The sequence below is a fragment of the Sceloporus occidentalis genome, unplaced genomic scaffold (assembly GCF_023333645.1).
Source record: "Sceloporus occidentalis isolate IW3139 unplaced genomic scaffold, rSceOcc1.0.p SCAF_2, whole genome shotgun sequence".
Classification (NCBI taxonomy): Eukaryota; Metazoa; Chordata; class Lepidosauria; order Squamata; family Phrynosomatidae; genus Sceloporus; species Sceloporus occidentalis.
In genome coordinates, this window is record NW_028316982.1 from 257,182,844 (window position 1) to 257,203,222 (window position 20,379).

The 20,379-nt window shown below is 43.3% G+C and overlaps 1 protein-coding gene across 4 annotated transcripts in view; it reads left to right on the forward strand.

The window, feature by feature from the left end:
• The first annotated feature begins 4,284 nt into the window (after positions 1-4,284).
• MTMR2 (myotubularin related protein 2) overlaps positions 4,285-20,379 on the forward strand; it is a 57,777-nt gene continuing 41,682 nt past the window's right edge. For all 4 annotated transcript variants that reach the window (XM_089512791.1, XM_089512792.1, XM_089512795.1 and 1 more), the window contains exon 1: positions 4,285-4,520. In XM_089512791.1, the coding sequence (XP_089368917.1) occupies positions 4,387-4,520 (134 nt within the window). In that variant the 5' untranslated portion in view covers positions 4,285-4,386. The remainder of the gene's footprint in view (positions 4,521-20,379) is intronic.

A 20,379-nucleotide genomic window follows, 5' to 3' on the forward strand; every position in this document is an offset into this window, starting at 1 on the left:
TCTGGCTGGGTGGTGGGTGGGCAGCTGTCCATAGGGCAAACAAGCAAGGCAGCAGGAGGGAGGAAAGGAAGGCACTCTACCACTGTCAGGGGGGCTCCACAGCACTTTCTGGGCACCTGCCAAAGATGACACCAACCCTAGAGACACCACCAGGAACACACTCAACTTCTTTGAAACGTGCTGATGGAGAGTTCTACAGACAACATGGACTTTTAAAAGACAGATGAATGGGTCCTAGAGCACATCAGGCCCAGACATTCTCACTAAACTGACTCATTAGAAAAAACAAGAATTTTTGATAAAACTGAAGATTGTAGGAAAAGAAGCCCACATTAGAGATGCTGACTCAGCCAAGGAAAAGTTAATGACTGCGGGGGGGGGGGGGGGGCTCTTGGAGTTCTCTTATTCATGGAGTCATCATAAATGAAAGGTGACTTGATGACAAACCAACAACAATCACAGGAATAAATAAAAAAATAAATTAAATGCTGCAGGGTGAGGTAGTCATATGAATATTCTGAAATGTATCCAACTCATGGCTGAGCATTGCCTGGAATAACCTTTAAATCAAAAATAGAATCACTATGCATGAAGAAGAAAAAACTAAAATGGCTTGAAATGGGCTTTTAGTCTATTGAGTACTTCAACTACTTCCCACTTTACCAGAAAAGATGGCATCGTCCTGGATATTGCTCAGCATGAGTTCCACTTTTCTCATGGTGTGTAAATGTGAATTACTGACATGCAATTAAATCTTTTATTTTAGCATCACTTTCCATCATGACCAAATTCTACCTGAACCAGTGGCTGCTGAAAACTGTATTCCCTTTGGGGAGGACTGTGAGAAAATTATTCTTTCAGTACACAGGTTCCAGGCCACAATCCTCTTGGCTGACATAACTATGCCAGTACTAAGGTACTGGTTGTGGTCAGTGGCAATGGCTCAGCAACACTGGCAAAATGACCACAGGCACCACAGCAATGGGCAGGGGAAGGACAGCAGAGCAAGGGGCAAAAGTCCAAATGGACTCCTGCCCCTCCTGCTCTCCACACCCAACCTGGAGCCAACCGGTGTATCTTTTCTCCACAGGGACATTACCCAACTATCCCTGTGGAATTTCCCTGCCCCTGCCATCGCCACCACTGTCCCAACCCCTACCATCTTCAAACATCCAAACCAGTTCCCAGCCAGAATGTCTTGATTCCTCCTCCCTCAACAATGCCAGCTCTGCTGGTGCGCCCATTACTCTGAGGCAAACAAGGCACCCAGCATGTGATCTGGGTGCCTCATCTGTCCTTTAGCAAGCGGCTGAGAGCTGATGGCAATGGCACTGTCATGGAGGGGAAGAATCACATTTGAAAACGGCAAGTGCAGGAGCACTAGTGGCAAGAGCAGCGGGAGCAGCATGGATGAAGGTGCAAACTTCAGGGAAAACTCCACAGTTAAAAAAAAACAGTAAGGAAGGATACCCTAGTTTGTCAGAACAGCCCTGGGACTAATTTAATGTGCTGATTTAAAATTATAAATATAGGAGCCAGTGTGGCGTAGTGATTTGAGCAGTGAGACTACAACTCTGGGACACCAGGGCTCAAATTCTTGTTCAGTCAAGGAAACCCACTGGTGACCTTAGGCAAGTCACACTCTTAGCCTCGGGGGAAGGCAATGGCAACTGTCCTCTCAACAAATGTTGCCAAGTAAATGCCATGCTAGGTTCGCCTTAAATCAGAAACAATTTGAACTTAGGCAGACAACAACAACAACAAAATATCAAAAAGGACAGACAGCAAATACACATATGAGCAGTTGCCTGAATATATGGGGTACTAAAATGTGTAATAAAAAGGTGAGTAATAAAAGAGTGGGGCCAATAAGAGCATAGCCTTCCCATATCAGAATTCTGCTCCCCCCCAACCCACCATGGCTTTTTCTTTCAGTCTTCAAATTTCTAGCATTGCACTTAAGCATTGAGAAATACAACATTGGCAGAGAAGGGTGATAGAACTCTGAAAAGGCTCTAATGCTTCAGAAACTTGCTAAAACATTCAAAGACAGCCATGCTGGTCAGAAAATCAGTATGCAAAGGGATCTTGTAGGACCTCTGAGACTAACTGAAAGAAATTGGTAGCATGAGCTTTTGTAAACTTGAGCCTACTTCCTCAGATGCACCCAGTCCATTCTATGCTATGGCTTTGGCTGTAATCTTTGCATTGAAGCCTCTTGTCCTATAAACTCCATCCCACCCTTCCTCCCCTTTTCCTGTTCTGCTGATAGAGAGGATGAATACAAGGAAATACCAGTCTCTCTTGCTGAACACATGAACATCTGTCATTGTTGTTGGCTGACAACCATCAGAAGTGTCACCATATTAGTCTGCTTCTGCAAAAGTGAAGTGTGTTACAGAACCTTACATATAAATGCATTTATTTCAGTATCAGCTCCCACAGAGGATGAGAATTCCCTTGATCAGATGTAGCCAAAACAGTCCCTAAAAGACTGATAGAATTATAAATGCTTTCCCTGGTGGTAAAATTCAAAGACATTGGAGTTTATCACATGGGAGGCATCCCATGCAGAAACAGGATTTAACCCCCAACCCCCCAAAAAACTAAGAAGACACGCAAAAGCGCAATTGATTTTCAGACACATTGGGGTTAACGCAACATTAAACTGGCTAGAAAGTTGACAAAACGCAATTCTTTTTTACTTTTGGGATTTTCCGGAATATATACAGGTTCTTTAAACCGGTTTATTATGTAGTATGAATGAGGCCTTAGCCTTCTCTCTGTCAGAGAGCTCTGGTGCCGCAAGAAACTACAGTTCCCAGGATTCCTCAGCACTAAACCAGGGCAGTTGAAGCGGTCTCAACCTGGATTGTTCCTGCAGTGTATTTTGGACCCAGGATGCCAGAATTAATCCAGTCTGAGGCCGCTTTAACAGCCCCTGGCTCAGTGCTAGTGAATCCTGGGAAATGTAGTTTGTCGTGGCACTGGAGCTCTCTCTGACAGAGAAGGCTGAATGTCGTACAACAACTACAGTCCCCAGGATTCCCTAGCATTGAGCCAGGGCGGTTAAAGCAGTCTCAAAACTGGATTATTTCTGCAGTGTGTTTTGGACCCAGGAAGCCAGAATCAATGCAGTTTTGACACTGTCATGGCTCCATCCTCTGGCATCCTGGGGCTTGCAGTTCATTGTGGCACCAGAGCTCTCTTGGCCAAGATAACTTTGGTCCAAAACACACTGCAGAAACAATCCAGTTTGACACTGCTTTAACTGCCCTGGCTCAGTGCTAGGGAAACCTGGGAATTGTAGTTTATCGTGGCACCAGAGCTCTCCTCTGACAAGAAAAGGCCAAATGTCTCACAGAACTATAGTTCCCAGATTTCTCTAGCAGTGAGCCAGAGGCAGTTAAAGCAGTCTCAAACTGGACTATTCCTGCAGTGAGCTTTGGAACCAAGGATGCCAGAATTAATGCAGTTTTGACACCATGCCAAAACGTCCTTCATGTTGAGCATGACTGAGAAGCATGGGTTTACATTTTATATATTAGTGTTTCTAAGCTTTTATTTTTGTAATGCCCTACAATTTTCTCGAATGTCCTTCATGTTGTTGTGCCTTGGCCTACTTTGTGGTTATGACATCTGGTCACCCAGATTTGTGCTAAACCACACTGTAGAGCTAATGCAGTTAGACACTACATTAACTGCCACGGCTCCATCCTACAGAATCCTGGGATTTGTAGTTTTGTGAGGCACCAGCACTCTTAAGGAAAGCTTTAAAAAACGTAAAACTGCAAACCCCAGGTTTGCATAGGATGGAGCCACAGCACTTAAAGTGGTGCCAAAGTGCATTATTTCTCTAGGGTAGATGCTGCTGGTGAGTCTGGTGGTGTGCCTTGAAGGCAACTTATTTAATTTATAATACCAAGAGATCTTGTAGCACCTTGTTGGTTACTAACTTGAGGTTGCTGCTGCCACACTGCAAAAATAATGCCGTTTGATACCACATTAACTGTCATGGCTCAGTGCCTATGGATTCCTAGGAGTTGTAGTTGTGTGAGATAATTAGCCTTCTCTGTCAGAGAGAGAGCGCGCTCTGGTGCCACAACAAACACAACAAAGCTTTGAGCCAGGGGCAGTTAAAGCGGTGTCAAAGTGGATAATTTCTGCAGTGGGGATGTCCTTGCAGTTCCCTGAGCCATCCCCCAGAAGCATGAGCATCATGATGAGCATCATCATGATGTGTCCCCGCCTTGCGCATTGCACTGTGGGCTCAAACATGGCAGCTTCCTGCCCCTCTGTGGGCTCCCCACTCCTCCTCTGACAGCCTCCTCGCCTCCTTCCTTCCTTCCTTCCTTCCTTGGAAGGGGCTCCCAGCCAGCAGCCGCCATGGAGGACGAGGAGGACGAGGAGGAGAAGAGCTCCAGCTGCGAGAGCCTCCCCTCCTCCTTCTCCAAAGCGACCCAGGGACCACCTCCGACCGCCCTCCTCCGCCGCCCCAGCACCGACTCCCTCTCCAGCAGGTAATCATCATCATCATCATCATCATCATCATCATCATAGAGGTTCTCTCAGAAGAAGACAATTACCAGGCAGAGATGGAGGGGGGGGGAAGGGGGTAGATGGGTCCCCAGATAGGGAGAAAGGAGGGATGGAAGAAAATAATAATAATAATAACAATAATAATAATGATGATGATGATGATGCTTGGGTGACCAGGAGACCTCCTTTTCCAGGACATCTCCTCCTCCTCCTCCATTTCAGCCTTCTGCCCGGGAAGAGTACCACAATGTCCTCCATTTTGAGCAGGGCTAAGCAGCCCCATTGACTAACATCACCTTTGCTTGGTACCTTCTGGAGAAATGGGTCCCTATATTGGCAGAAAGGCAGGATATAAGATAATGATAATGATAATACAGACCTCCTCCTTCTCCATTCCAGCCTTCTGCCCGGGAAGAGTACCACAATGTCCTCCATTTTAAGCAGGGCTAAGCAGCCCTATTGACTAACATCACTTTTACTTGGTACCCCCTCGAGAAATGGGTCCCTATATTGGCAGAAAGGCAGGATATAAGAAAATATAACAACAACAACAACAACAACAACACTTGGCAGCCTGTCCTTGTAAGGGTGACCAGGCGACTCCTTTTCCAGGACATGGCCTACACATTTCAGTCTTCTGCCCAGGAGGAATCTCAAAATGTCCCTCATTTTGAGCAGGAAGAAGAAGCATGAATTGACATTTCCATATGTTCTGAGCTTTTTCTTTAAACATGTCCTCCCTTTCCCCCTTCTCTCCACAAGGACTCACAAAATATCCTAGTATTATGTTGGTACAGGGTGACCAGGCGTCCTCCTTTTCCAGGACACGTCCTCCTCCATTTCAGCCTTCTGCCCAGGAGGAATCTCAAAATGTCCCTCATTTTGAGCAGGACTAAGAATCATAAATTTACATTTCTGTGAAGTGTTTTTAGGTTTTCATTTAGTCATGTCCTCCCTTTCTACCATCTCTCCAGGAGGAATCCCAAAATGTATTATGCTGGTGGAGGGTGACCAGACATCCTCCTTTTCCAGGACCCATCCTCCATTTCAGCCTTCTGTCCAGGAGGAATCCTAAAATGTCCTCCATGTTGAGAGAACTAGGAATCCCCAAATTGAAATTTCTATGAAGTGTTTTTAGCTTTTTATTTAGTCATGTCCTCTCTTTCCATCTTCTCTCCAAGAGGGATCCCAAAATGTCATCCATGTTGAGCAGGACTAAGAAGCATGAATTTACATTTGTATTTGGGGAAAAGTGATCATCCAGGCATATAGTCAGTTGGCATCAGATAACATTGCGCAGTTTAAGTAAACCTGCTAGAATAAATGCATCTGAGGAAGTAGACTTAAGTCTACGAAAACTCATGCTGCCAACTTCTCTCTTTCAGTTAGTCTCAAAGGTGCTACAAGATCTCTCTATCATTAGAATAAGTGGTACTTATGTTAATCATCACTACTGGTTTAAATCTCATTGATTCCAGTGACTCTATTCTTTTATAACATGGAGACAAAAACCATCCTGTCTTATGTTGGGGAAAAGGTGATCACCCAAGTTGTATAGTCAGTTGGTTTCAGACAGTGTTACTCACTTCAGATAAACTCATTTAAACAAATAGGTCTTTTCTTAGTCATCTGTCCTGGCTTAAGTCTCATTGATTCCAAGACAAATGTCTTTGTAAGGATGACTAACTCTCAATCCAACCCACTTGCTGAACAATCTATATGCTTTTGCCTTCCTCCTCTAGTTTGTGGCGTGATCCATCCTTCGAAAATAGACAGAACAGAATTTTGGGGGGGGGGGGGGAGGGTTGGACTGTGCTTCCAAAATCTTTTAGCTGGCCATAGTGGCTGGGATATTCTGTAGTTCTAGTAGAAAAAAGTATTTCTCCCAAGACCTAGGCCATTTTAGACTGCATCAATAGAAGTATAGTGTCTAGATCAAGGGAAGTAATAGTCTCACTCTATTCTGCTTTGGTCAGGCCCCACCTGGAATACTGTGTCCAGTTCTGGGCACCACAATTTATAAAGGATGTTGAGAAACTGGAGCATGTCCAAAGGAGGGCGACTAAAATGGTGAAAGGTCTGGAAACCATGCCCTATGAGGAACGACTTAGGGAGCTGGGGATGTTTAGCCTGGAGAAGAGAAGGTTAAGAGGGGATATGATAACCCTGTTTTAAATACTTGAAGGAATGTCATATTGATGAGGGAGCAAGCTTGCTTTCTGCTGCTCCAGAGACTAGAACCCAGAGCAATGGATGCAAACTAAAGGAAAAGAGATTCCACCTCAGCATTAGGAGGAACTTCCTGACAGTAAGGGCTGTTCGACAGTGGAACACACTCCCTCGGAGTGTAGTGGAGTCTCCTTCCTTAGAGGTCTTTAAGCAGAGCCTGGATGGCCATCTGTCGTGGATGTTTTGACTAAGAGTTCCTGCATGGCAAAATGGGGTTGGACTGGATGGCCCTTTTAGAAAAGAGCCATCCCCAGATGAAAGTCAAGAGTGTAACCTGCAGTGTTGCCAATGTCTGGGAAATTTCCCAGAAACAAGGAATTTTAAAACATTTCCGTGTTTGCCAAATTTCCGGGAAGAGTCAGGGAAATTCAGCCTTCCCAACCAAAAAAACCCTCCCAACATACCTCCCATCCCAGAAGTCCTGGCCCCTTTAGCCTTCCCATAGTGCCTTGCGGCCCCCCAACCTGGAAGTCCTGCCCCCTGAGCCAGAAGTCCCATCCCCCATTCCGGCAACTTTGGGGGCATTCCAATCAGGGGATGCCCTCGACTATTGTTGCCATAACTGTCTACCTCCAAAGCAGGACAAATGTAAAAAAATGTAGGACAAATTTAGCCCCCAACTGTAGGACATATTTTGTGAATGGAGGACACAAACAACTAAAAAAACAAAAAAGTAATACATTCAAAAAGCATTAATATAAAATGCATGCTTCTTAGGCATGCTCAAAATGGAGGACATTTTGACATTCTTCCTGGATAGAAGTTTGGGATGTACTTTGTGTGGTGGACTAAGACTCTGGGGACTAGGGTTCATTTCCCTGCCTATGGGTGACCTCAAGCTCAAGCAAGTCACACTCTCTCAGCCTCCTCAGCAGAAAGCCATGGCAAAACTCCTCTGAGCAAACCTTGCCAAGCAAACCCCAGGATAGGTTTTCTTTAGGGTCTCCATAAGGAGAAAACAACTTGAAGGTACACAATAACAAATAATAAATAAATCATAACTGAGTACTGTACCTTTAAGTGCAGTGGAGGGGTCTAGCATTGTGTAGTGGCCTGAGTATTGGACTAGGAAAATGTGAGACCAGGGTTCAAATCCAGTTCGGCCATGGAAGCGCACTGAGTGATTTTGGACAGCAAGTCACACTCTCTCAGCCTCTTAGGGGAAGGTAAAGACAACCCCTCCCTGAAGAAACTTGCCAAGGAAACTGCTTAGGGTCGCCATAAGTTGGAAAGGAGCTGAAGGCAGACAGCAGCAACAACAGCCAAAGGCATGGCAGCAGCCACGGAGAGCCCCCAACCCCACCCCCCACCATCACAGTGGAGGCACCGCAGGCAGGAGGAGCTGTGGCTGGGCTTGCAAGCGCACCAGATGTGCACGAGCACCCAGGCCCCTTGGGCCCGGGACAAACTGCCAAACCTGGACGGGGACCATTCCAGGGCCCCAAAACCGGGATATGGCAAGCCTACCCTCGACCTATACAGAAAGTCGACTTATATTCGAGTATATACATTACATTTGGCTGCTGCTAGATCCAAATAGTTTATAATGTCTACTGTGACTAGAAGAGCTGTCTGGGATCTCAGCCATAGATATTTCATATTTTTGCATGAGAAGCATATGCTTTACTGCTGAATCATGGTTCCATGATTTTTAAGAACCTTGAAGTTGCTACTCACCCAAAAATGGTGTTGGATTTACTTTCTAATGCCAACTCCCTGATTGTTGAAGATTGCATCTTGATCCAATAGATACTGTTGTCTAGATGGCATTGCCTTTGAGTGGTTCAAAGCCCTGACATTTTAACATTTTCACTTAAAAGGAACATTTAGTAAGTAATGTGAAATATTTGGCTACGCCATTCCCAGTTGAGTCTCCCTTATTTGAAATGCTTGGAACCAAAAGTGTCTTGGATTTCTGAAGTGTCTTGGAAGTGTCTAGCTCTACCTGGTGATCGCTAGTCTTCATCAGTTCATAGTAATCAATTCCAATCCTGCATAGCTTCCAAAATCTGATGAGCTCAGGTGTGTTTGTGGTGCTACGGCTGCATCTATGCTGTAGAGCTAATGCATTTTGACACCACTTTAAGTGTTTTAGCTCCATCCTATGGAATCCTGGGATCTGTAGCTTTATAAGGTTTTCAGTCTTCACTGCTTAGCATACTGGTGCTTTACAGAACTAAAAATTCCAGGATTCTGTAGGATGAAGCCTTGGCAGTTAAAGTGATGTCAAACTGCATTATTTCTGTAATATAGATACACCCTTTGTTAATTTGAAGCTGGATAAATCACTGGTCCTGTCTTGATGTGGGGAGTAGCTCAGTAGATCCATTTCAATGTTTGTTTTCTTCTAATTCAATGCCTGTATTGTTGCACTTACCATAACTTATTTTATTTGTTTTATTTTAATAATTATTTTACCATTTTGTTGGTATTATTGTTAATGTACCAAAAGCTATGCTATTTAGGTTTCCTGCAATGACCAATATAGTCAATGTTTAGGAAGTGCACATACACTTTTGAAGTACTTTTAAGAGAATTTTTGTCTTTTTATTTTACTTTTTAAAGCAACAGATTTCAGCATGTTGCACATTGGATGAAGGAGGCAAAGGGAATGAAGCTGTTTCTGTATTCTAGTACAGTCTGTAGGATGCACTGAAATCATGCCATCTGCATATCTATTTTGGGCTTTGATGTTCCACACGGACAATTTGTCAGAAAGTCTTGTTTTGCATGCATCGTGTATCTTTTAATTTGTAGGGAGGTGAAATTTACAAAATCACCTACTACCAAAAAGGCTTCCAGATGAGATGTTTACAGCAAAGTCACCCTGCCTTAATCACATAGTTTTACATACAGGTGTTGTTCTGTGCTCTCGAATAATTTCTGGCACGACAATCCTATCATGGGGTTTTCTTGGCAGGATTGTTCCATCGCCGTCCTCTGAGGCTGAGAGAATGTGACTTGCTCAAGGTCACCCAGTGATTGTTATTGGTAAAAAGGAATCAGTATGCCGAGAGATCTTGTAACACTTTTGAGACTAACTGAGCTTTCCTAGGCTTAAGTCTACTTCCTTAGATGCATTTACTCCCAGACTCAAATTCATTTGAGAAAGCAGACTTAAGACTATGAAAGCTCATGCTGCCAACTTCGTTCTTTCAGTTAGTCTCAAAGGTGCTACACGATTTACATACTGATTCTACAGATTAACACATCTATATCTTTAAATAAATAACCCTATATTTTATCATCACTCATTTTTTCTTCTTCCCTTGCCCCTACAGAAAATAAGTTGAAGAAAGGCATGTTAGCTGCTGCAAAACATCTTTCTACTGCTAGTACTAAGAGGCCTCTAGTCTCCAAATATATAGCCCAAAGCATAAACATCTACACTATGTTGGTTCTCAGATTATACATATACTGTACTTGCTTAATAATGAAGAAATGCAAAGAACTTGGAAAACTAAGCAATACAGCCTGTATGGTAGAGATTTTGCAGAATCTTTTTCTGTCTTCAACCACATAGTTCCATAGTAGCTTTTTGCCAGCTGCTTTGTAACATTGCATGCCATCCAATCATCCTGATTTGGCAGGAACAGTCCATATTAATTAACACTTTGTTATCCCAATTTTTTAGCTGTTTAATTGAGTATATCTATTTTTTCCATTATGTTTAAATTCTATGGGGATGTTCTTCAGATTGTATTTTGGCATGATGGTTGGTTTAGTGTTCTTCTTTAGCTTTAGTCTAACTTTTTATATTATCAGTTCATGGTCTGTGCCACAATCTGCTTCTAACTTGCACAGTATCTCTCTGTATTTACAGAGAGAATAGAGGTTCTAAATCTTCTCTTCCCAATTATGTAGTCTGATTTCTATATTGGCCTTCAGATGAATTCCATGTATACAGTCACTTCTGTCTGCTTGAAGAATGTGTTTGCAATGAACAAATTGTTTTCTTCACAAAATGCAATCTGTTGGTCTCCTGAACAATTTCTTCATGCTGGACCAAATTTTCCAACAATCTTTGGTTCTGCTCTGTCTCCAGCTTTTGCATTATAACTCCCTATGATTAACAAGAAGTCCTGTTTTGATGTGTGATCAATTTCTTCCTGGACTTCAGCAGAGAATCTTTCAATTTCTTCTTCTTCTGACTCTGTAGCTGGAGTGTGAATTTGGATTATGGTTACACTGGTAGGTTTTCCTTGAGGTCTTATTGATATTATTCAGGCCTGGTACAGGCGGACCCTGAATGATGCCCTCGTCACGTGCTTGGGTTGTCTTGGGGCGGAGCGGCCACATGCCCCATAACCCTTGCACGTGACTAGGGTGTCATCTCTGTGCAGCACCGTATAGACGGCATGCACAACAATGATGTTGCTACTGTGCTGCGTCCAAATGGAGCAGCACAGCAGCGATGTGTTCGCACCACCGCAAGCTGCTTGTGGCGGCACAAAAAGGAGCCACTTTTTAGCACTCCCTTTTTGTGCTGCGCAGCAACGAAAGGCAGCCCCAGACCGCCCTTTCAGGCCCGTCTGTACCAGACCTCAGTCAGCTTTCACATTATATACTTTGATTGCTTTTTCTACATCTTTTCTCACTATTGGTGCCACCCCATTTCTTCTTAGGATTTCATTACCTGAGTAGAACACTAATTACCTGATTCAAAATGTCCCATTCCTGTCCACTTTAGCTCACACACACCAAGTATTACAATGTTCATATGTTCTATTTTATTTTTAAAATATAATTTTATTTATGTTTTCATAGAGTATAAAAAAGGCAAACATAACTCAGTTGACAACATTAATTTGATTGTTGTGCTTTGTACAACTTCCATTCTATTACCTTCTATAGAGAAATAATTTCTACTAGTTTATTTATCTCAGATATATATTACAATACATAACTTGCCTTTTTGTCAAACCTTTCTTTATCCCAGCTAAACTTTGCATTTCTAATCTATTCCATCTAGGTAACTATACAATTCCTTTTTTTCTAATTAAAATATGAAAAATTCAATCCTGTTTCCTTTTAATTTTCTTCTTGTATATTCTGTATCTTGTTTCTCAAATTCCTATGAACTCATTGATTTTTTTCTTTAGTGGTTACATATATTTCCTTCTAGCAGTCTATAAGCACACACACACCAACACATATATGTTACTTTGTCTATACATATGTAGGGGGAAAAGTAGTTTTATTATTCCTTTTTTGTATCATAGCTTTGCTTTTCAGTTCTTACTTCAGTTCTTACTTACTTCAGTTCGTATTTTCATTTCTTGTTTTACTACATCTAGCTTCCCTTGCTTCATGCATCTCGCATTCTGTATTCCTATAGTATGTGTTGGGCAACTTTGGACTTTCCTTTCATCTCTGTCCACATCAACAGATGAACGTCCTTTTGGCCTGAGTGCAGTTGCATCATCATTATTATTATTTACTTGTTTATAGTATTTATACCCCGCTCTTCAGCCAAAAGGCTATCAGAGTGGCTTACATTTTTTTAAAAATTAGACATTTCCCTGCCCGCAGGTTTACAATCTAAAAAGACAAGACAGAAAAGGAGAAGGGAATAGCAGTGGAGAAGGGGGAAAGTCCAGCAGATCTTCTCTCCCTCTGAGGCCTGGACCATAGCAGGAGGGAGGGCTCTTCTTCTTACTCTGATTAGGCCCAATGGAGTGAATGATGGTGGGTAGAGGGAGGGCCTTCTTCTTTTCAGGCAAGGCCTGGAGTTGCCTGCCCATCTCTCCCTGTGGATGATGGTGGATAGAGGGAGGGCCTTCCTTTTTCAGGCAAGACCTGGAGTTGGCCGGCCCTTTTCTCCCTGTGGATGATGGTGGAGCAAGCACAAGATGCCTGCCAATGTGAGAACTAGTTGACTGGCCTGAGGCCACAGTGCTACTCATAGTTGTTCTCTGCTGTACCCCAATAGCTCATTCAGTACCAGGCGACCTGGGAGTTTCCTCTTCGGGCATTATCTGCTGTTTCATTTTTAATAGTCCCAGCCTAGGGCTTTTGGGGTGAAAGACATTCAAAAGGGTTTATTATGCCACCTCCTGCACAATACTAACGTGTGTTAGCTATGGTGCCACTGCCGTTGTCTTTGAGAGAGCCTCCACCAGTGTCACTCTCCATTATTGCTGCTGCTGAATTTGGCACATTTAGTCTAGCTCGCTGCAAAGGCCTGTCTGACATGGGAGACACTACTACTGCCATCAGCATAGCCTCTTGCCTCACAGATTGCATACAGTCTAGCCACCCAAAAACTACAGATCCCAGGATTCCATAGCTGACAGCCATGACAGTGAAGTGGGATCATCATGCTGTAACTGGGTAGTGTGAAGGAGACGTTGGTGAGTGAGAAAGAATGAGTTGAATCCATTGGATGAAAGCTGTGGATGAAAGGATGAACTCATTAATAAATGCAATTTGTTTCATAGGCGCTTTACAGAGGGCCCAAAAATGGTGCTCTGCCAGCACCGCTGGTTGCTGCGTCTGGGAACTGCAGCGGACAAACCGTGCGATTCCTGGACGCAGCAAAAAGAACCCACAAAAAGCGGCCCATTGCACACTGGCAAAAAGTACGTACTAGGTACGTACTAGGGTTAGGAAACAGCGACCCTTCCGGACGCCCTAACCCTAGTACGTACCTAGGATGTACAAAATGGCAGTGCCCTATACACATGGGCTCCGCCATTGGCACGTCACGACCACGCCGCCTCCAAACGGAGCAGCGCAGAAGTGACGTGCTAGCGCTGCGCGAGGGCACCTGGAGGGCACCCTTTCTGTGGCGCCAGAAGGAGCTCCAAAACGGAGCTCCTTCCAGCTTTGCGTCACTGGGTGCAGCCTTTAGATGGCTGCACCAGCAATGCAAAGCAGAAAGGGGCCAAGCGGCCCCTTTCTGTTTATCCCCGCCACTGTTGGGTGTTCTTGGGGCATGAAGCCCCAAGACACCCCATTCCAGGCTGTGGGGAAGCGGCGTTTTGCCACTTCCCTGCGGCCTGGAAAGCGGCAGATCGGGGCCTCAGAGGCTGCCACTCTGGCAGCTGAGGCCCCGATCCGGCAGGGAAAGGGGCGGGAACAGGCCGCCCCAAAAGGGCGGTCTGTAAACCGCCAGCGGGTTCTTTTTGCGGCATGGAAATGACGACGCAAGTCTCTAATGGCGCACTCACGGCGTCATTTCTGCTGCGCGATGTGCGGACGCTAAGTGTCCGAGACATCAAAATGGCGGCGCCCATGTAGAATAGATGCTGCCATTTTGTACGTGCTCGGCACATACTAGGGTTAGGGGCATCCGGAAAGGACGCCACTTTCTAACCCTAGTACGTGCCGAGCACATACATTTTGCCCGTGCGAAACGGGCCATAAAGATCAAGTAGACAGTGAAGGAGACAATCACAGAACATTTTGTAAAGAACAAGAATAACTTTCTGGCCTTGCATTGCACATTTTAGTGCAAATATTAAGACACAAATTCAGTGTGCAGTTCATTGCTGGATGTTTATCCAAAGTCCTTCCCACTACTACAAGGGAGAGAGATGTCACTTTCTCAGCCATTCTGTGTTCAGCAATATTGGACACAGAAAGCTGGAAAGGAAAGGGGTAACTAGCTCCTTTTCTTCTTCTCGCCTCCTACCCTCTGTTCTTTGATTAAGCCACTTTCAGCTTCTTTTCATTTATGAGGGAATAAAAGTCAGGATGAACAATTGCAAAACAATATATATAGGTTGTCCTTGAGGTCCCTCCCCCCCAGCCATTCATTACCCAAAGCCTGTGTTTATAACCTTTAGGCAGCATTACATGGTGCCTGCCAAATGTGTTGGCCTAAACCCAAGCTTGACATTAACACATTGGCTAAGATCCTTCCATCACGGTTGCATAGTGTAAATCTACACTCTTGTAATTATATGGTGGTCACACAACACTACCTTTCTGCTGAATATTGACACAGTACAACCAGTTGTGGGTCTGCCATTGTCCCCGTTTGTTGTGCCATTGTGCAATGGGAGGTGCACAGCTTCTACTTTCACAGTCCTTATGAATCAAGCAGTAAATTAAAGGCATTGACAAATAGGCACTGTTCAAGAATGCACAACTGCATAGCTAGCATCCTGTTAGTTCATCCCAACTATACTAGATCCATTGAATCAAACTGCTGAGTGGTGAGTCAACATGTAGGTAAATCTGCCTGAACCAGTGGCTCTACTCATTAGGATGTAGGCCCACGTAAAATGGTTACACTTGTGTCACACCAGTTACGCAACCATTAACTGAACTGTTGCACAGTGGACAAAAAAGTGCAGATGCATGTATAAGGAAATTTACATTTGTGTGACACTGACAGGATTATTTGCGTTATGGTTCTTTCAACAAGGGCTTATTTTTGTGACAATAATAGCTGGAAACGCCATTACTTTTTTGGTGGAACAAATGTTTGCTCTTGCTTCGAAAATTTTATGTGGAGTGCTGATTTGGGAGACGTTTCCCCCCAAAAAATTTAAGTTTATTTTTTAAAATAATAATAATGCAACATCAATAATGATGCTGATGGCACTGCAACATTTTGGTAAGGCATTCCTCTTTAAAAAGCAATAACTAACAAATTACAGAATTGAATAACAACTTATTGCTGAAAGCTTTATTCTCCCCCCTCCCCACTTTTCTCCTTCTTTTTTGATAAATATTCTGACCACAGTTCTCGTTGTCCCCAGGCAGGCCTTAGGGTCTCAAAACACACTCTTGAGTAGAAAGGAAGAATGAAATATAAGACTCTTAGGGGGAAGCAAGCTTCTATAACTGCTACTAAAGGATTGGGCTCTTAGGGAGCTTTGACTCAATGAAAGGCACAATTCAGTAGCAGTTTTTCCATAGGAGCACTGTATTGCATTTCAATGGGTGGTTGGCTTCTGTCCTTGGAGTGCAGAAAAAGATTCCAACAATTCATGCTTTGTTTACCAAGGGACTTAGGCAGACTACAGCCTTTCTTCTTCTTCTTTCAATTTAGTTTTCCCTCTCCCCCCTCCCCCCCTTTTTAAAAGCGTAATAGTGCATGAACACTGTTTCAGACACTGTAGGCTATTGTCTGATGATGGCAACATGTAATGGACCCTCTTTGGGGGGGGGGGGACTTATACATGGCCAGAATATAGGCCATGTTTCTCTATTGCTTGCAGAAAATACATATCCTGTGTGTGAGAGAGAGGGGGGGGGGGGAGATGAGATGAGATGAGATTTGGCTGTTTTGGGCCCCATCATTCATTCTTGCTTTTCTACCCTTCAAATGCTGGATTTAAGGTTCAAATATTGGATTGCTTAGTATCATCCCCCAATCTAATCCAGACAAGTAATATTGGGTAGGAGGAGCTGTAAATCCCTTAGAACACAATTGTTTGGTTTCTAAAGGGTTTGTTTTCTTCTGAAACAAATCTGGAAGGGTGGCTGTGCTTGTTGGTTACACTAAACACACAAAACGTACTTTGTGGATGTTAAAGGCCTAACAAATTTATAGTACTATAAACTTTTACAGACTAAAGACTGTTTTAAACAGGATGCATGACATGTTATTCTTCAATGGTAGATCCCTACATGAATGGGTATGAGACAGATGCTAACAGTCTAGATCAAGAGAAGTAATGGTGCCACTGTATTCTGTTTTGGTCAGGCCCCACCTAGAATATTGTGTCCAGTTCTGGGCACCACAATTCAAAAAGGACATTGAGAAACTGGAGCATGTCCAAAGGAGGGTGACTGTAATGGTGAAGGGTCTGGAAACCATGCCCTATGAGGAACGACTCAGGGAGCTGGGGATGTTTAGCCTGGAGAAAAGAAGATTAAGAGGTGATATGATAGCCCTGTTTAAATATTTGAAGGGGTGTCACATTGAGGAGAGAGGAGGCTTGTTTTCTGCTGCTCCAGAGAACAGGACCAGGAACAATGGATCCAAGCTACAGGAAAACAGATTCCACCTCAACATTAGGGGGAACTTCCTGACAGTAAGGGCTGACAGTGGAACAAACTCCCTCGGAGTGTAATGGAGTCTTCTTCCTTAGAGGTCTTTAAATAGAGGCTGGATGGCCATCTGTCGGGGATGCTTTGATTTGGATTTCCAGCATGGCAGGGGGTTGGACTGGATGGCCCTTCTGGTCTCTTCCAACTCTACGATTCTATGATTCTAACAGTAGTCCAGTCTTTCCCCCAGTTTCGTGCTACTCACAGGTCATACAGTACATTTCCAGCTGATACAGGATTGTAGAAGCTGTGGTTTTAGACAGCTAGAAGGCGCTAGGTTGGAGAGGCTGATAATAGGCCCTCTGGTTTTAGTCTTTGTGAAATATGTGGAACAAGAAGCAACCTGGACTTTTTGTCTCTCCTCCAGTGTCATCACATCCTATTAGCACCCTATCCAATGCCCACATGCTCAGCATGATGTTTGAAAAGGTTTGGATGCATTTGTAGGCATATGTTTAGGAATCCCATCTGTGCAACAGTGCCAGTCAATCATGTGGAGTGCCTAGAGTCAAAACCAGAGAGCTCTTAGGTATTCCCAAAGAGGCTGAAGACTTTCTCTTCCAATATTGGCACAGGGGAGTTCTGCCTCAAGTCAGTCAACTAGTTTCCACACTGGCAGGCATCTTGGGCTTGTCTGGGAAGAAGACATGCTACCAGGTACTCAAAATGGTGACCCATTTTCAGACTTTCAATAGACAGGAAAAGGGCTATCCTGGTAAATCAGGAACCCATGTGTGGTAGACTAAATACAGCTGTTTGTGCTCTGGACCTCCTTTTCGGATTCTGTGAGAAGGGCCAATACAGTGAAGAACATCAAGGTCAAGGATAGGGTGCCAGAATGAAAACTGGAAAAGGTCCCTGGTTTTTCAGAAGAGGGATTTTCTTCAGATATGGTACTTCAGAAGAGGAACTTTCAGTAGATGTTGCTTATTGCTTGGTTGCCTAACAAGCAACCCCTGCTGAAATTCCCTTTTCTGCAATACCATTAAAAGGACAGGAGCCCTCTCCAGTTTTCAGTCTGCCGACTTTAGTCACGCATAATAGCTGTGTTCTTGCTTTTCTACTTTTCTCCAGATGGTCATTGAAAACATGGGAAGGCAAGACATTTTTAAGTAAGCATGGTATATCCCACTCTTAGCTTTTAGACACCCAGATAAATAGACATATACTGTTGAGGGTGTATCTGCACTGTAGAAATAATATAGTGTAGATGTGCCCTTAGTCAATGAATCAAGAACACAGGTTTGGATTAGAAGATAGGCTCCCTAAAGCTGACATATAATGTGTGTTAATGCATTTGTGTCTCCCTTTTTACTCCCTTTTTTAAAAAAATAATTTGCCCTTCAATCTGAGTGGAGGGATTATTTGTAGCAGAGTAGCTTCCACTTACATACTATCTTTTGCCAGAAATAAAATTAGAGAGGGTTCCTCTCCCTTTAAAGTTTGTATAGAGGAAGGAATTTCAGCCAGTATTGCTTGTTATCTGATTGCATGGAAAGCAACACTGGCTGAAATTCCCTCTTCAGCACAACCATGAACCGCTGCAGTTTTCACTCTTGCAACCCTAAGATCCAATAGGGATTTCTTTAAAAATGCCTTATTGGATAGGTTGTCTTTAAAAGTCTCAAAGGGACATTCCTACACTTTACACATGGTAGCCAACAATTCAGAGTGCAAAGTAAAAGGGGATGAAGAGACAGGTAACACATTGCCTTTACAATGAGGTAAATTATACCACGAATGATGGAAAGAAAGGATGGAAGCCAACATGGAATCCCTATTTTTTTCAGGAGATATTTGGCTCCAGATTTGAACCAATGAATTCAAGCTTGCTGTGTTAAATCTTTTACATTCTATAACAGCAAGGAAGAAATTCATTCACAAAGAACATAGTTAAGCTGTGGAATGTACAGCCAAAAGTAGAGGTGAGAGCCTCATCCATCTGTGTGCGTACGCATGCGCACACCTTCAAGTTGCCTGCTGAATTATTATAACTGCATTCATTTTATAGGGTTTTTGTTTTTTAAGGCATGGAATACTCAGAGGTGCTTTGCCATTGCTTCCTGTGCTGCTTGTAAGCTTCTCATAAGCTCTTGGTTGGTCACAATGGGAAAGAGAATGTGAGATTAGGTACATCTTATTAGGACATTTCTTTTGTTTCCCTGAAGAGCAAATATGAGCCCAAAAGGGGGACCAGGGACTGAATCCCCATTCAGCCATGGAAATCCACTGAGTGACCTAAGGGATTTTCACATCCTCTCAGCCTCAGAGGAAAGCAATAGCAAACCTCTTTTGAATAAGTCTGGCCAAGAATACCCCATGGTAGGGTCACTGTAAATTGGAGTCAGCAGAGTCACATAAAAATAATGAATATCTCCGTCCCAAATATTTTATGTTTAATCTTAAGAGTGGCATTCAGACATCTTACAAATCTTGATTTATTAAATGGGCATTTTACAATTTCCTGTCAGGTCCCCTAATATAAGCCTGTAGCAGGCTTTCTCCTAGGAGATTATTGCACTTACATCTCTCCCGTTCCAATCGCATCCCAAAATCGCAGTTAAACTAATGAGATGGGAATGGGTGTTATCGCATTGACTTGTAATTGAGCAGTGTTAACGGGATATTAATGAATACTATCGCACACTTTTTGCTGTTATACCGGTATTCACGCTCAACTTATCCACAATGTAGATTTAGATTGCTGTGCATGCATTGTTTTGCTGGAAGGGTTGTAGTTCTGAGCTTGTATGTGACATCATTATTCTATTATTAGAATATTAGAATTATATTATTTTGAAAATTAAATGACACCACAATTCCTTACACGTTTGCTAAAAAAAGGGTTTTCACTAGTTTCAATTTCAATATGTGAGAAAAACACCTCTTTTTGAAAAATCAGCATATTTTAAGAAATGCCAGCAAACTATTGGGGTTGCGAACATGTATTATTTTTTCTCATTAAAATAGCACAATAATGGCAAGAGAAGTGGGTTTTTTAATGGTGTGAGAAAAGCAAAGAAAGGAATAAAATTGTTTTTCCTTATCCTCATGTCACCGCCGGAAGATGAGTAGTTTAAGGTCTGGGATGGGGAGGGGGGGGAGGAAGTCCCAACCAATCACAAAACTAGGCATTATAAAGCACAGATTAATCCCAGTTAGAATTATCGCACACAGTAGCCAGAACAGCCTGAAAGGGATAATAACAGTTATGAATGGGATTTTCCTGTTCTTGATAAGGTACGGGAGAAGCCCGGACTGGATGCAGGACGAGGACTGACTGACCACGGGGTTGTGTAATAACATCCTTCCTATTCAAGTGACATTCACGCCCAAGCCTGGGAGGAAACGGTAGTGCGACAGTCTCTCTAGAGACGAGAGTGGATGGGTTTGGATGTTAGAACCACATATATATCTGATAGGTTATATCCCACACAAATGAAAGTGAATGCAGCAGTTTTTGATGAGTAACCAAACTGTTTCAGGATGGGTTGTAATTAAAGTGAACCACTAATTGATGATGGACCATGGGGGGGGGGGGGCGGAGGTGAGGCATTCCTCTGCTAATAATAGTAATAATAATAATAATAAGAAGAAGAAGAA